The sequence below is a fragment of the Macrosteles quadrilineatus genome, unplaced genomic scaffold (assembly GCF_028750875.1).
Source record: "Macrosteles quadrilineatus isolate MER2022 unplaced genomic scaffold, UCM_ALF_1.0 Scaffold_8__2_contigs__length_117827958, whole genome shotgun sequence".
Taxonomy (NCBI): domain Eukaryota; kingdom Metazoa; phylum Arthropoda; class Insecta; order Hemiptera; family Cicadellidae; genus Macrosteles; species Macrosteles quadrilineatus.
In genome coordinates this window covers 51805322-51821911 of record NW_026542601.1, presented here as the reverse complement: position 1 = coordinate 51821911, position 16590 = coordinate 51805322, and the positions used below count along the sequence as shown (strand labels likewise).

General features: G+C 36.9%; 1 protein-coding gene across 1 annotated transcript in view; it reads left to right on the top strand.

Annotated features, from left to right (window-relative positions):
• LOC129000834 (mRNA (2'-O-methyladenosine-N(6)-)-methyltransferase-like) overlaps positions 1–14031 on the top strand; it is a 47541-nt gene extending 33510 nt beyond the window's left edge. The window contains exons 8-14 of the mRNA XM_054427879.1: positions 1146–1287; positions 2771–2946; positions 3424–3683; positions 5077–5190; positions 8979–9134; positions 9438–9642; positions 12781–14031. Coding sequence (XP_054283854.1) covers positions 1146–1287; positions 2771–2946; positions 3424–3683; positions 5077–5190; positions 8979–9134; positions 9438–9642; positions 12781–12885 — 1158 coding nt within the window. The 3' untranslated portion in view covers positions 12886–14031. The remainder of the gene's footprint in view (positions 1–1145; positions 1288–2770; positions 2947–3423; positions 3684–5076; positions 5191–8978; positions 9135–9437; positions 9643–12780) is intronic.
• The last annotated feature ends 2559 nt before the right edge of the window (positions 14032–16590 follow it).

The window sequence follows — 16590 nt, the reverse complement described above, 5'->3', positions numbered from 1 at the left end:
CTACCAGCTTCAATGTTCACATTGTCCAGCCCAGTACATAGGCCTAACAACCGAGACTCTCCGAAAACGCATGAACGGCCATCGACATGATGTTAAAACTAGCAAAGAAAAACCAGTTGCACAACATGCCTTATCCCACCAACTTCTATTTGATGACTGTTTCACCATAAAAGCTCTAAAATCATTGCCAAAGAACCAATGCAATAGTTCAATGCTCAGAAGATGGGAATTAGCTTACCAGTTTGTGACCAACTCCAGAACCCCACCTAACCTCAACATTAGATAATATCCTATATCCTCACCCTCACAGCTAACTCTTAAGTATTTATTTCCATGGACAAAACTAATTTACTTTTCAATATACATATTATATGTAAATACAATATTGCAATGTGACTGTATTTAGTGCTTTGTGTAGTGTCAGTTGGACAACCTGTCAGACATTTTGAATTCAAACTGTGTCATCCTATTTTAAACTGTTGTTCTTGTAACTACCATCTAGGCCTACTTCTGAAGAAGCCTCTGAAAGAGGCGAAATATTAAGTATTATTATGTGTGTGATTTTATGTGTTCTTTGACTCGTCTGCAACCTTTCATCAGGTGAGTTAGCTGTGTCCTCTCCATCCTATATATTTATTAACATAAAACTTCAGTATTCTTTCTCTTTGTTCTTTTTATAGGATTTTAGGTTTTGCTAAGTAATGGTGGCCAAAATCGCCATCTCAAACAGCTTGTCCTTTAACAGGCAGAATAGTGATTCAGTGAACCTATCGTTCGGAGAGTTTGCCAGAACAATCTCTTTTCTTCCAACCCATGAGTTGGTCTTGGCAGTTCCCTCTGCTGTATTCCTAGACATATTTCCTGCTCCTAATCACACAAGCAGCAGTTTGACGGCCACACCCATCAATACCCTCTACAGCCCCGCTGCACTCATACCAGAACTGGAGAGTAGTGCAGCAGCACCTGCCTGCTGCTCAATGACACTGAGCACAACCGGTCTCCATCACCCCGGCCCCAAGTTGCTATTCCCCAACTCTATGGCAATTTTAAGGCTTAGGCAGCCAAGTTTTGGAAAATTCATTATAGGCTACATGTCATCTACCAAGTTAATAATTGAAAAAAAATTCAAGTTTTTTTTCTTACAGAGACAGTGTCAGCCACACTTGACAGAAACGGTGAAAGATTCAGTGGAAGGAATCTGTCTGAAAATTTACCTCCTGTCTTGTGAATACGCCAAGAAGGTTCGGGAAAAACATTATGAACTGTTAAAGGATAATGGTATACCAGGTAACACTACTTGTTCATGTGTTCTTCTTATAGGTCTACAGATTTAATTAGGAGTTGTATAAGTAGCTTAGTTTTGATTTATACCCGACTTTACTACCAGCATACATAAGTTGACATAGCTTATGAAGTGGACCCAACTGTCCTTGATCACTGGACTTTTAATAAATGGTCCTGTGTAATGAAATTTTTGGTCTTAGTTTAAAAATATCGTGATATCAGTCCAGGGAGCTGAAGCCCCACTGGTCTGGGGCTGCTATAGGACCAGGACCTCTTCAGCCGTCAAAAACCAGTAAACCAGTAACAAAGCTATACAGATCATCTCACTCCATTCTACACTCATCCTTCACTCATATTTCGGTTGAATACGGTACACACCTAGGTGGTGCCCCCATCTCAAATTGATAATTAATGATCATAGCTATGCCCTAATGTCAGAAAAGACTGTTGTTTTAAAATTAGTGATGGGTTGATTCCAGAAATATGTGATTCCGGTTCTTTAAAATCGATTCCGATTCATTCGATTTCATAAGTTAAAAACTTTAAAAGTTATAAATCCTTTCAAACACATGAAATAAAAACCATATTGTAAGTAAAGGAAGATAGCCTATTACGTTTTATCATAACTAGAGGTGTGCCTGCCTCGTTTTCACCCATGGTCACGGCAAAATACTGAATACCCTGCACAGTAACATAAACATTGTTATCTTCTCCTGCAATCTTTTTTTAAAAAATCATTAGCAAGCGAAAAAACAAAAAAAACTCTATATATGGTAAAAGCCTGCCTAATTAATAACAAAATAATTAATTGACAGATAGAGTAGTAGCGTTGTGCGTTTTGAGCAGCAACGTAAAGGTCAGCCTGTAAAGTTATGTGCTTGAGCATCGCCGGCACCGGCATGATAATACCCCAATTGGATTATGGATTCCAAAATCATCACTACCTATAAGTTAATATCCATCACAGGTTTGTTGCTAATCTAATGGTGAATATCAATAAGGTGATTGTAATTGTGCTTTACACCATTACCTGGATTATTATTTCAAAAATTATTTTTAGAAACTTATTATTTCCTTATACAATTTATACAGTAAGCATTAAATTAAGCAGTCGGGAGATATCAGGAGTTCTTGAAGTACCGACGCAAAAATACGGGAATTTTAAAAAGTCAGTTCTCTGGACACCCTGTAACAATGAGGATAAAGCACATTCATTGTGCCTAATTAATTTTGCACATTCCTGTTAAGCTGGGTTTTCCTAGGCGCGTAGTCGGCGAGCGGAGAGAGGAACGCGGAGAGCGGAATTGAAATTAACATGGCATTCCGCTCCGCTTCTAGGAAAACAGTAACATTAAATTGCCTAAGACAAGTGGAGTCCGCTCTCCGCGTTCCTCTCTCCGCTCGCCGATTCCGCGGCTAGGAAAACCCGGCTTTACCGATACTTAGACACCACAATACTTGTTCTAAAGTTGTCTGTTGATGATAGAGCCAACACCACCCCAGCACATGGCCAATGTTCGCAAGGTCTGGTGCTACCCTGTACAGTTCTCCACACCCTGTCCTAGACTACCGACCATCGACTACCTGCCTGAGAGAGACCAGCCGCTATTGAGGTTCCAGGGTGACACAGTCAGCATCAACACCACCCACTTGCACAAACTGGTAAAATACATAGGCTAGTTTGGATACCACTTTTAGCGTTTTGTCACTAGTCATTTGCCAAATAGGTTAAAAGCCCAAACATTCCGAATTTTTCAAGGAATTTTTCCAGACAAGAACATGTTAAAGTTGTTTGCTAGCTAAAAATTGAAACTGTTGCTCCCATTTTAGGGCTCAATGAACAATGAAGACAAATTAATTGAGGTCTGTGGTACAGAACAATTTAACGTTGGTATGATAGCTTATTTTGTACCTCGGTTCTTGGTACAAAATCAGTACAGTATGCAGTTACCAGTATTTTTGGCCGTTTTCTTCTCTTGTAGTATTGGTTCTACAGTATTAGAACCGTTATTTTAAATTTTGATATGTTGTGTGTAATGAATTCAATATCATACTACTAAATTACAAACATAAAAAGTAAATGTATATTTTGATTTTGGAAAGATGTAGTCAACATAACACTTTCCTGTGTTTCCCTAGGAACAGCTGTACAGGTTCAGCTGTTTTGATGACAAGAAGTTTGAGCTGTTTCTGCCGCGGGTATGGTGTCTGCTCAAGAGATACAGCACGTTTGTTGGCCATAGTGAGGCGACGCAGGCAGCTCTACCGGTCACTGTGCTGGAGAGTCTAAACCGCATGTTTGGAGTGACATTTGAGTGCTTCGCCTCCCCGCTCAACTGCTACTTCCGCCAGTACTGCTCTGCGTTTGCAGACACAGACTCTTATTTTGGCTCCAGAGGGTTAGTGATGTTGGGATTGTTGTACCAAATACACACCTCTAACAGTATACATACTGTTGTAACTATTTTATTTTTAATGTTTGAATTTAAAATTTTTGAGAACAGTACAGTAAAACCTCTTTCAACTGCACCCGTTTTACCAAATCCCAGGACCAATGATACCCTGATAGACATAAAGTTAAGAAAACAATTGTTTATCAGGCTTATTTTAAGAAACAGATTTTTTGTACAAAATTTTCAATTTTAAGATTACAGTAAACTAACATACAAAAAACTGTTGTGCATCTCTTTGAACTGAAATAGCCTTCAAATTCTGACCATTAACCAAAACAGTTTTCCAATTACGCACTTGGCTGCTTTATTTGGTTGATCGGGGATTTACTGTGCAAGTTTTCTAGCAACTTCTTGCCTCACCTTTTGCATTTTTTGTTGGATAGATGGATGAACGTTGAAGAAAACATACCATTACAGTTGTGACTGATTTTTTACCAAATATAACATAGTTGAGTGTGCTAATGTCAACACTTTATTTGCTCTTTTAATTTATGATATTGTTACATTTTAAGTGGCATAAAATATGCAATAAGTTGTCCTTTCAGTTTAGCTTGTTTACGTATTAACAGAAATTGTTACTTGACAGCTGGTCATTCTATCATCAGCTCAGTTTGACTACTACATTTTAATACTAAAATTGCTCACAACTTAAAAATTGGTATTGAATGTCTAGTTCTACAGTCAAAGATTGGAGTTGGGCTACAAATATTTACTCACACAAGTATAAACTTCTTGGACACAAAACTGCCCATTACTTTCTCATATAGGCCCTCATAAAGTGTCTAATAATTTGTTTTAATAATTGTCAAAGTGTGTACTAACCATTATATTTTCTTTCAACCTGAACATTATTTGGCTCTGTTTAGAAAAGCCATCCCAGCCACTTAAAATTGTTTAAATTTAAAATTCTCATTTTACATATTTGAATTCCACTTGGCCTTACCAAAGAAAGCTATTAAAAGCTACCTCGTTTGCAAGTTATTTTTTAAATGTTGGCTGTATGTGCAATATATAATGTTGTTTAGGATTCAAACCATTCATAACTTTTTATTTTTACACACAGACCATGAACTAACAATCCCCAGTGAAAGTATGATTGTATTACAGTATTTTTATTTAATTACAAAATTGTTAAACTTGTCAAGCAATAATGCTATACATTACAACTTAATAATATATATTTATATGTCTGTTTTTGTTAAATTTTTCAAAAGCAAGATGTAACAAATAAATATCAAATCAGTTATTTCATTTTTATTTGAGAAATTTGGCCCGAACAACAGGAGTTGGTTACCCCTGTTATATACAGCCACCAATTATTTGTGTTTTAATGTTATAGTCCACTGTTGGAGCTTAAGGCAGTCAGCGGATCTTTCATAGCTAACCCTCCATATAGTGAAGAACTCATGGAGGCCATGGTCAGCCATTTTGAGAGGCTGCTATCCGACTCAAAGTAAGCCATTCTTGTTTGTTACTTGTATAAATAAAACATACGTTGAATGCCATGCATATTTATACAGAGTGAATAGCCGACCGGTAAAACAAGGAATTGTACATAAATCAATTTGGATGACCGAGAAAATATCCCTGGATTACAATATATATGAATTTTGTAAGGGACCTGGAAGTATTAATTTTTTAATAATCGCCTAATAATCTGCCTTATATCACCAACTTTTCCTCTTATACACCATCAAAAAGGCAAATCACGGACGACCCACCTGTTGCCGGGATTGCAGAAAATATCACAAATTTGGTCCCGATTTGCAATATGATCACATATGTGGGCAAGGGTGTTGAGACGATTTCAGGTGTTGCTGCAATCACAAAAAATCTTCACACATTTTGCAGCGATCGAGAGATAGAGTTATGAAGATGTCAACCGGTACAGAAGGTCGTATTAAAATATTGGTATCTAGAAAACTGTCGAAGAAAACATCTCGAAGTTTTAAAACAAGATTCAAAGAACATCTACAAGCATTGAAATAAAAAAAATCTAACATCAATGAAGTCGAACTTCGCCGACCATATAATGAACTCAGACCACAATTAAAAAAACATGAAAAAAATCTAACAATTTTAGAATATGAAAAAGAACGTGAGAAACTTAATGTAAGAGAAGAGCTAATTATTTATCTACACAATAAAAAGGACCCAAGGACATACTTAAGGCCTAACACAATGATTCCAAAACTAAACCAACCTATCTACGATAAAATTGAAAAACTGAGGAAAGAAAGAAAAACATTAATATAGTATAATGAAAAAAATGAATACAAAAATTTATTAAGATATATTTAACATATTTATTATTTTTACATATGATTATATTTTTAATTTTTGTAGTTTTAATTAGTAGCCCTAAACATGCAAGTAAATAATATATAAATATATATATATATATATATATACTAGCTGACCCGGCGAACTTCGTATCGCCTAAGTTATAGGTTTCCCCTAAGACAGACCGATGGAAAGAAAAGTACCGTTACGTTTAATTTTCAAGATGATCTCGTTCGCATCGCTCAATCACGTCCTGGTTGAAGTTCGTTCGCTACGCTCACTCACCTTTGGGTTGGAGCTCGTTCGCTGCGCTCACATGCCTTCAGGTTAGCTCGTTCGCTACGCTCACTCGCCCCTCTCGTTCGCATCGCTCAATCACGTCCTGGTTGAAGTTCGTTCGCTACGCTCACTCACCTTTGGGTTGGAGCTCGTTCGCTACGCTCACTCATCTTTAGGTTGGAGCTCGTTCGCTGCGCTCACTTGCCTTCAGGTTAGCTCGTTCGCTACGCTCACTCGCCTCCAGGTTGAAGTTCGTTCGCTACGCTCACTCACCTTTTGGTTGCAAATTAGCTGTTGTCATAAATGTAAAAGAAATAATAGTGCTGCACCCTGTTGGTAATCCTTGTAACTTTAATGCTATTGAACCACTGAGCTATAATTCTAACTGGAGGTAGCACTGAATGTCAAAGATGCGTGTCGCCAGCCGCCATGTTTGCGTGAGTCTGGTGTCATAAGAAGCCATATTATTGCTATAACTATTATTATACTTGGCTTAAAATACCTACTTTGTATGGTCGCCATTTCAAAGAAAATTATTAAAGTATTAAAAGTATTCAAGTATGACAAAAATACTCACTGCTATACCAACCTAGTTATAAGAAGCCATGTTATTGCTATGGTAAGAAAACTTACTGCTATACCAACCTAACAAAATCAGCGACTCGCTTTTGACAGACTTCTGCCATGGCAGTGCTACCTCCAGTTATAATTTTAGCTCAGTGTATTGAACATCATAGAACAGAACCAACTTGTTTAATTGAAACAGCTGTTAAGATTCATTAATTCCATTTCTCATAAGGTTAACATGGGAAACTCCAGAGCCACTGGGGTGGAGCCCTTTTAAGAATTTCGAAACGGGAAATAGTTTACGTCCGATTCGCATACCTACAGAATTTACACACCAAATTTCATAACGATCGGTGAAGTCGTTCCGGAGGAGTTTGCAGACAAACACTGTGACACGAGAATTTTATATATTAGATATATATATATGAATTTGAACGGATGGTGTTTTTGGCCTCTAGGGACCTCAGAACAAACAAAAAATCGGTCCCGCGTCCAGGTCTTACCATGAGTACTACGGTAATAGCTTATTCCCTATATGGGAAATTCGCTAACAAAAAAGATTTAAACTTAATGATTACTGAAATCAAAACATTCAAAGATAAAGAAACTGTTATAGTTAAATTTGTATAACAATTTATTTAGGCTATTTGATATTCTACATATTTTATAATTTTACTTGTTTGTATTGTAGACAATTTTATAGAAATTCAGGCATATTTATAAAGATTTCATCAATATTTTAGGTTTTTTCAGAAAATGGCCTAAAAGAGGCAAAATTTTAACATATTAGTAGGCTATTGAAAAAAATTAAATTTCATTAAATTATTGAAGTCTTCCTTTTTTGGCCTAGAAGTAACATGATACTATCTACTTATAAATATATACATATATGAATTTGAACGGATGGTGTTTTTGGCCTCTAGGGACCTCAAAATGAAAAATTTAATCGGTCCCGGGTCCAGGTCTTACTATGAGTACTATGGTAAATGGTAATAGCTTATTCCCTATATGGGAAATTCGCTAAAACTGATTCTATACTATATAACCAATCTATATAACTAATACGCGACAATGAAATTTTTCGGTTGAACTCCTCCGCCATTTCTTAACCGATTTTATCCATTGACGTCTCATTGGAAAGAGCGGGTCCCGTAGATTTGCAAACTGACCTTACATTTTTGAAAAAGTCCCTTGGGCTCTGCCCCAGTGGCTTTTAAAGTTCCCATGTTATCCTTATAAAGGACATATTTGTTTACATTATGATCAGCTGGATATTTCATTGCTGTTAATATTAAGCTGCAATTCAAAGAAATGTAATCAACAAAAATTAAATCATTGAAAGATCCCATTTGCAAATTATGGAGGCATAAAAAGTCATAGAATGCCACAGAGTAGAAGAAAAAATATATAAGGGCTTCGTCTATCTCTGTCTGCCTCACTCAGATAAAACTAGATTACATTACGAAAATATTAAAACTCAAAATATTGATTTGTTGGTAGAAATTCTTATAACTAAAAATCTTACTAATTAATATCTCTTATTGACTAAACACATATGTTGTTTTCCCATAAAAAACCCCCATAAAATGACAAAAAATCTGATTTTAGAAAAACGACCGGGTTTGATGAAATTAGTGTTTTATTTTATGGTTCTTGTAATTCTTAAAAAAATTTTGCAACCCCTCATTGCTGTAAAAATTACTGTTCAAAAGTTCTTGCAACTTTTGATATTTTCCCTATAAAATATCATAGTTACTCCCACCGCTTACCCGTGATAAAGGTTGTTGACAAGCTAATGGGAGAAAGTATATGTCAGATTGCTGATACCGTTTATTTAAGATACCTTTTGCAGTTCAGAAGATATTTTACTTGTTTCATTAGTGTTATTTGGCGAGCTGGTGTGTAAACTCTTGACTTTGTTTTAGCCACGATTTGTTAGAGTTGCTTGTTGTTGAGAGAGAAACTTTGGTTGAAAATGCTGCAGTGACTTGAAATATTCTTATTTTTGAGTATTGTGTGAAGTATTGCGTTTCTTGGGCCAGATTGGACTCTTCCCCACTCATGTAAGCTGGTTAGCTCCTGTGCTCTAAGTTACAACCAGTTGTGTTTCAGTGAGCCGCTGTCGTTTGTTGTAACACTGGCTGAGTACAGAGACCCTCCACCAGGGGCACTGCTGAGGCTCGAGGCTAGTCACTTCAAGAGGAAGCAGGTTGTGGTGCCTGCGTTTGAACACGAGTACCGCCACGGCTTCCAACATCTGGTCACCAAGTGAGATTATTGATAAATTATTTTATTTTTATTCTTGATTAATTTATTATGAAGCTACAGCACAATAATCATTTTTCTATATGGAAAATTAGTGATGGTCAAAATGTAAAAAAACAAATTAATTAACAAGGTAAACATGATTATTAGAGCAGTTAAAACTTATGGTCAATATTTATTTATGTTTACTAAATATCGATATTAAACTTTATTGTACGTTGTTCCAGTATTAATATTTGTTATTACAGTTCAGACTATTTTTTAACATGATATACATTCAATATTTTACTTTTGTTTGCCTTGTAGAGCTGAACTGAACGTCAGATCGTCTCATGGTACACTGGTAGTGTGGCTGCAGAACAACGCAGGGTTCCAGCGGTGGGGGCCTACTGAGGAGAGGGTGGAGGCGCTGCTAGACGCATTCAGACCGGGGAAGGAGAGAGAGAGGGATAGACAAGAGTTACTCTCCCCACAGAGGACAGATCCTCCACCACCAGCACCCACTGACAAGGTAGTCTCTGGCACTTTAGATGGGAATGTTTTTTTAATCAATTTTAATATCTACCATTTGCAACTGCCCATGATTGGCAATAAAACAAATTTCTTCTACATTTACCCCAAAACGTAGTAATATGTTATAGATAGCATTAAATTTGTTTTGTGCGCTCAACAAGACAACTTTTTGTTTAAATCTTGCTATGGTTTACCTTGTCAGCTGTTTTCGTAATTTATACCTGTCACTATTAAAAGAGGGCTGTTTGTGAATTAAGGTGTCGATCAGGCTTCTTGTCGCAGTTAAACGGCCTAGTTCAAATCTGAGATTAGAAGTCCTGTATCTTACATTATCCACTAATACTCTAACCGGTTCCCACTCAGTAGGACAATTTGTCTCGTCAAAGAATTTGAAAACCTTGTAAAAAATAATGCTCCCACCAAGTATTAATCTATTTCTGTGATTAGGTTTCTGTATGATGGAAGCCAACCACTTTTGATTACTGTTGCCTAGGGATGGACGGTATGACTCCGCGGTCACAGGGTTATCGTCGGTATGACTCCACGGTCACGGCGCAATCGTCGTCATGACTCGCGGTCACAGGGATATTGTCGGTATGACTCCACGGTGATTATCGTCGGTGACGGCACGATCGTCGGTATGACTCGCGGTCACGGCGCGATCGTCAGCATGACTCGCGGTTACGGCGCGATCGTCGTCATGACTCGTGGTCACGGCGCGATCGTCGTCATGACTCGTGGTCACGGCGCGATCGTCGTCATGACTCGTGGTCACGGCGCGATCGTCGTCATGACTCGCGGTCACGGAGTTATCGTCGGTAGGACTCCGCGGTCACGGCGCGATTGTCGGTATGACTCGCGGTCACGGCGTGATCGTCGGTATGACTCGCGGTCACGGCGCGATCGTCAGCATGACTCGCGGTCACGGGGTTATCGTCGGTATGACTCACCATCACGGCATGATCGTCAGTATGACTCCACGGTAACGGCGCGATCGTCGGTAGGACTCCACGGTCACGGCGCGATTGTCGGTATGACTCGCGGTCACGGCGTGATCGTCGGTATGACTCGTGGTCACAGCGTGATCGTCGGTAGGACTTCGTGGTCACGGCGCGATCGTCGTTATGACTCCGCGGTCACGGCGTGACTGTCGGTATGACTCCGCGGTCACAGCCCGATCGTCGTTATGACTCGCGGTCACGGTGCGATCGTCGGTCCAATAATCGCGGCCACGGCGCGATCGTCGTTATGACTCTGCGGTCACGGCGTAATCGTCGAAATGACTTCGTCTCCTGCGTTCGCGGACCTATCGCTCGCAATAACGGCGTTATCGGCACTCGCGAAGCGGAAAAATCGCCGACGATCAGACCAAATCCCGTCCCAAAAAATTCCCGAGTCAAATGTAATCCCGTCCCGATAATCGGGAATATTTTTTTCACGATAAATTCCCAAAATTTCGGGACCCGTCCATCCCTACTGTTGCCAGTAAACAGATGTGGATGCATAAAAGTGTTATGATGTAAAAAATTGTAATAAGTGGCTTAGGGAGTTTGCAGAAGGCCGTATACACTTGCTCAATGGATGGGGGGTGTTCATCAGTTCCCATTAAGTGATTGAATTTGAGGAAACTCTACTTACTGATCAGTATGTTGCAGACTCCCATGGCTGACCTTGATAGTCTTGGTTGAGACGTCCCCTATATTAGTTCGTCAATCTCTCTCACTTAGACACACCGTGATCAGAATGCAACTTTCCACTAACTCTGGTCACTGCTCCTATCAAACGAGACAAACAAATGGCAACAGTCTCGGCCTGCACCATGAAAAACACCTTGCAAACGTTTAAGACCATTTTTGGACACCCACCACCCCTTGTACAAGTGTTTTTACATTCAATGACTTTATTACTCTATTCAGGACCATCAACTGATGATAGACATTATTATGCTTGACAATTTTGTGAGCACAGAAATCTGCTCACAAAATGTGATTCATAAGTGGAAGGAGTGTCAATTATCTTTCACGACGTTTAAACACTATGACGAGACTAATTGTCCTATAGAGATGGAAGCCGAATTGAATAGTAGTGGATAGAGTAAGGAATATTAGAACTAAGCTCTCTTGGCTGTGACAAGAACACAATGGAGAGCTTAATTAACCTTGTAGTTATTTTCTTTAAAAAAATATTTTCGTTTTTTAAATCACAGGGCCTAACTATTTATAGGTTAAAAAGTCTAAGCAACTGTAAATGTTGTATGTCATTTTGTTATAAACTGGATCAATAGCAGTGCAACTGCTGATCCGGAAGTAGCTTACAACCTATTTTCCACATAAAAGCACTTCAGCCCGCTGTTACCGTTTTATTATTCTTTTTTTAGGTTGCAAAACCGTAGTGTGGCAAAGTATAACGTGTGGAATAAAGTAGAATGAGTGCAGTAAAAACGAATGTGGCAAAGTGTATTAGAGCGTAAATTAGCTTTTTAGAAGAAACCATAATTTTTTTATTGTTCCTATACAAAAGAGTAGTAAAAAAGTACAAACTACTCAAAGGTTATGCAAAAATACCTACTCAACTGTAAAAACCTTAAAATTTTTGAATGATCAGTGAATATTGTCAGTCAATCCTTAAAAATAGGGTTATCCCGGTGTCCCTAAACTTTGATGCTAGGGTATCGAGAAAATGTCGATTCTTTAATCTTTGTTACCTTGGATTCTCAGTGAAATTGTTAACATTTACCAAGGTGGCGTTAGTTAATATAATTTGATCCCATATTCGTGATGTCATAGTAACTGTCAATTGAGCACACTTTAGTTACAGATTTTGCAATTGCTTTAATATCCCAAGATTCCCGTCCCAAAAAAGTGCTAAATGTAGTAAAATCTTAGAAAAAACAGGAATAAAGATTTGTTTTTACACATTTGATATAATAATTTATACTTTACAGGAAAGTGTATAAATTGTGTGTGTATTGCTTTTAGTATCAATCATTGTTATACCATGATACGGGTGTCAGTGAGGATTTAAGTTAAGCTTAACCCCATCTCTCTTTTTGGTAAACCTTAATGTTATATATCAGTAAAAAATATTGTCCGTAAGTTGCAGTCGAATGGTTTTCATAAGTTTTTTTCTCTTTCAGTTGCCTCCACCTAAACCTGCTGATAAAATTAGCCCCGGACCAGGATTTGAGGTTCTGCCTCCTCGAAGAGGAATGCCCACTCCTCCTCTAAATGTTAAGAACTGAACCAACTCAGCTGCAAGCTACTTGCCATGAGACACACAGTCACTGAGAGGGTTGTCTAATGTCTAGGCCTCTAGGCTAGCATAGGTTTGGTTATGCATTTAAATCAAAGTAGGGTTTTAAAGCCATCCTGTAGCTGGAGATTGAGTCAGAGGCTGAGTGGTTTACCTTACATTCTTTTCCCATTAAGTTGTCATGATATGAAGCTTAATATGATAAAACTACCCAGAGTTTATAGCAAGCACTCAAGCCCAGAACTGTTTTACACAATCATTAAATCTGGTAAAGCCTATGGAGGGTTGCAACATTACCATTTTAGATAAAATCCGTTGGTGATTAAAGCGATTTTAACCCAGGACCTTGGCGGCCGAAGCTCCACCACTTAACTAGCTCGCTCCCTGGGTATATTGCTATATTTTAATGTTGTTTGGCCTTAAAACAACATGTTTATGTTTTACGTAAGTTTGAAGCATTAACAAAAAATGTCTGCACTGCATAAGTCGTCAAGTGAGTCTTGTAAACCTCATTGTATACATTAAGATCATATTCAATCCCTTAATTTGTACTGTAAATGCTCAAGAGCAATCTCTTTTAATTTTGTCACTTTCTATTTACCACTTCAATGGTTTTCAAGGTCTGAATGGTTAAGAATAGTTTACGTTCAACAGATAGTTTAAACCTAATTTGAAGACCTTGAAAAAAGTGCAAGAATAATTTCTTTGGATATAGGCTTACAGAGGTGGTAAAATAAAGGGAATATGGTTTTGCAGTGTATGTTTGATGAAAATACATTGACCAAGTTTCGTAGGCTCACAAAAGTTGTGATCACATTTTAGCGAATTTCCCATATTAGGAAATTCAAGGAATAATTAATTAAAGGAATAAGGAAATTAAAGGAATAAGCTATTACCCATAGGTCTCATGGTAAGACCTGGACCTGGGACCGATTTACTTTTCTGTTTTGAGGTCCTCAAAGGCCAAAAACACCATCCACTCAAATTCATCTATATTTTAGCGAATTTCCCTATAGGGGAAGTAGCTATTACCGTAGGTGGCGTGGTAAGACCTAGGCCCGGGACCAACCTACTTTTCCATTTTGATGTCCCCAGAGGCCAAAAACGCCATTGGTTCAAATTTTTACATATGCATATGTCCGTAAACACGATAACTTGAGTAATTTTTGTCCGATTTTGATGAAATTTGGTTTGAAGGTGTAAGGCGGGATAAACTTGAATGAGTTCGCGAACCAGCATGATCGTACCATGGGAACGACAACAACTAAACAGTTTACAACAAGTAAACTGTTGTAGTTTGCTTGTTTATGAAGAGATTTGAATCAAATTTGGAAAATGCATTTATTTCTTACTAAACTATTAACATAAAAACAACAATTTTTTCCCCGGGACGAAAATGATATAATTTATCCAGAAAAATTGCTGAATGTTTACTTAAATACTCTATACAACAAGTCTATCTCGCCCGGTCGCTACAGAACACTTCGACAAAGTACAACTAACTGTCGTTACACGACAGTGTTAGCAGTTTCAGCTTTTCCCAATGGGTGAAAGCACGTACTGGGTCATCACTTTTTGTGTCTACAATAAACTGCATTAATGTCGTCACACGACGGTGCTTGTAGTTTTGACTTTCCCCGATAAATGACAGCGTCAGCACGTAATGGGTAAAAAAATTTATTATTTTTCCGTTTCGGATTAAGTCAATCCTATTGTTGAGTGAGGATGTATTATATTATGTTATTAATATTTATGCTAGGGTCTATTCTTAAAAGTTAATTTTTGTTATAAATTTTAATTTACATGTTGATATTTTTAACATTGGTCTTATAGGTTGCCATGCTAGTTACAAAAAGGAAAAAATGTAAGCAAATGATTCATAAAATATCCTATAAGCCAGCTTGTATTCTAGCTAATTACAAAATACAGTACAAAAGATAGGATATTTGGATGATAACTATTGGACAAGTAACACACATGAGGTGTATTTCTGAGGATTAGTATAATAATATGACTGTTTAGATATGTAGAATATTTTATAGCAATACATCATACATCATTAATATTGAAATAAGAATATTCTGATTACGTGCCATTTTGTTCTCACTGGGGCGCAGAGCTCCATGATCCAATTGCTGCAATTTTCTGAGATCTTTGTGATTAATGTGTTGCAAAAATACTAGTAAGTAAATGGTTTTAAAGACCATTAGTTTGTTGTTGAGCTTCGTTCAGGAAAATATTAATGCAGTTCTTCCATATGAATATTTTCTTCAATAAATGAGAAATGAAGAAAGGCCATTGACTAATTATATGATAACCAAAAAATTTAATCATATCAAAATTATATAGGCCTACCTTTCTAAGATCACATTGTAAATCAATAGTTTTATGATTCATTTTTGTTTAAGGGATTGAATATTAAATACTTAGGTGATACTCAATTATTTTAAAAATCAAATAAAACACAACAATCTACTTGAGCTCTTCAATCCTTGAATTTGGTCAAATAAAACTGTAAATATAATAGTTCTTGTATGTTAGGGTTTTTGCTGTTAAATTATAATTTGCCTACCTACCATATTTGTTGGATGCAAGTTGTTTAGTTATAAAAAAATACATCCAATATGTTTAATTATTACTAGTGATGGTCGGATCGGGATATCGGACTACCAGATCCGCCGGATCTGAGGTAGAACCATTGCCCGATCGGATCCACAAAAAATCGGATCTTGGGCTGGATCCGGTTTTATTGGATCCAAGTTTTTTTTATTATATTTTTTTTAACTTTTATTAAAAAAACTTAATTTTAAAAGTAAAAAAATCTTATTAATTTTTTTAAATTCTATTAACACAAAACGTCCTTTATAAAGTACAATTCATACATAAGAACAGGTGTTTTGTCACAGTGATGTATTTTAAAATAAAATTAATAGTGACTATCTGTGTCCATGTACAAGATTATCAGAGTCCATGTACAAGACTATCTGTATCCATGTACAAGACTAACTGCATCCATATATAAGACAATCTGTGTCCATATACAAGACTATTAGAGTACATGTACAAAACCATCTGTATCCATGTACAAGACTAACTGTGTCCATATACAAGACAGTCTGTATCTAAAGATAGTCCTGTACCTCGATGACACACAGACAGTCTTGTATATGGACACAGACAGTCTTTTATATGGACACAGTCAGTCTTTGACATTACCTTACCCATATGAGTTGTTGACGTTGACATATACTATCACATTACCTAGCCATATGAGTTATTTAAAAAACCCGCCCTTGAAAAAAAGAAGAAAAAACTTATATGGATCTTGTACCGACATTTTCTTGGATCCGCCCATCACTAATTATTACTGCATATTTATTTCACGTGTTAAATTTAAGATAAAGAAAATATCTTACCTACTTGTATAATTTTGTGAGTTTTGCTTTTAAAATCTTTAAAAACGCTTATGATGCATAAAATAGGTATAATCTGCAAGGAAAGGTGTAGAATTGCTGCATGTTTTTTTTTTTTTTTTACTTGTTTTCGGCTTTAATGTGGTGGATTAAGGATATAAGTTATTCTTAAATAAATTTTAAAATAGTTGTAATTTGTTAACATCATTTAAGATGATCTCATTTAAAGTTCTCTATTGACTCAAAAGTATTCTTGTAAATATTATAAAAACTATATATAT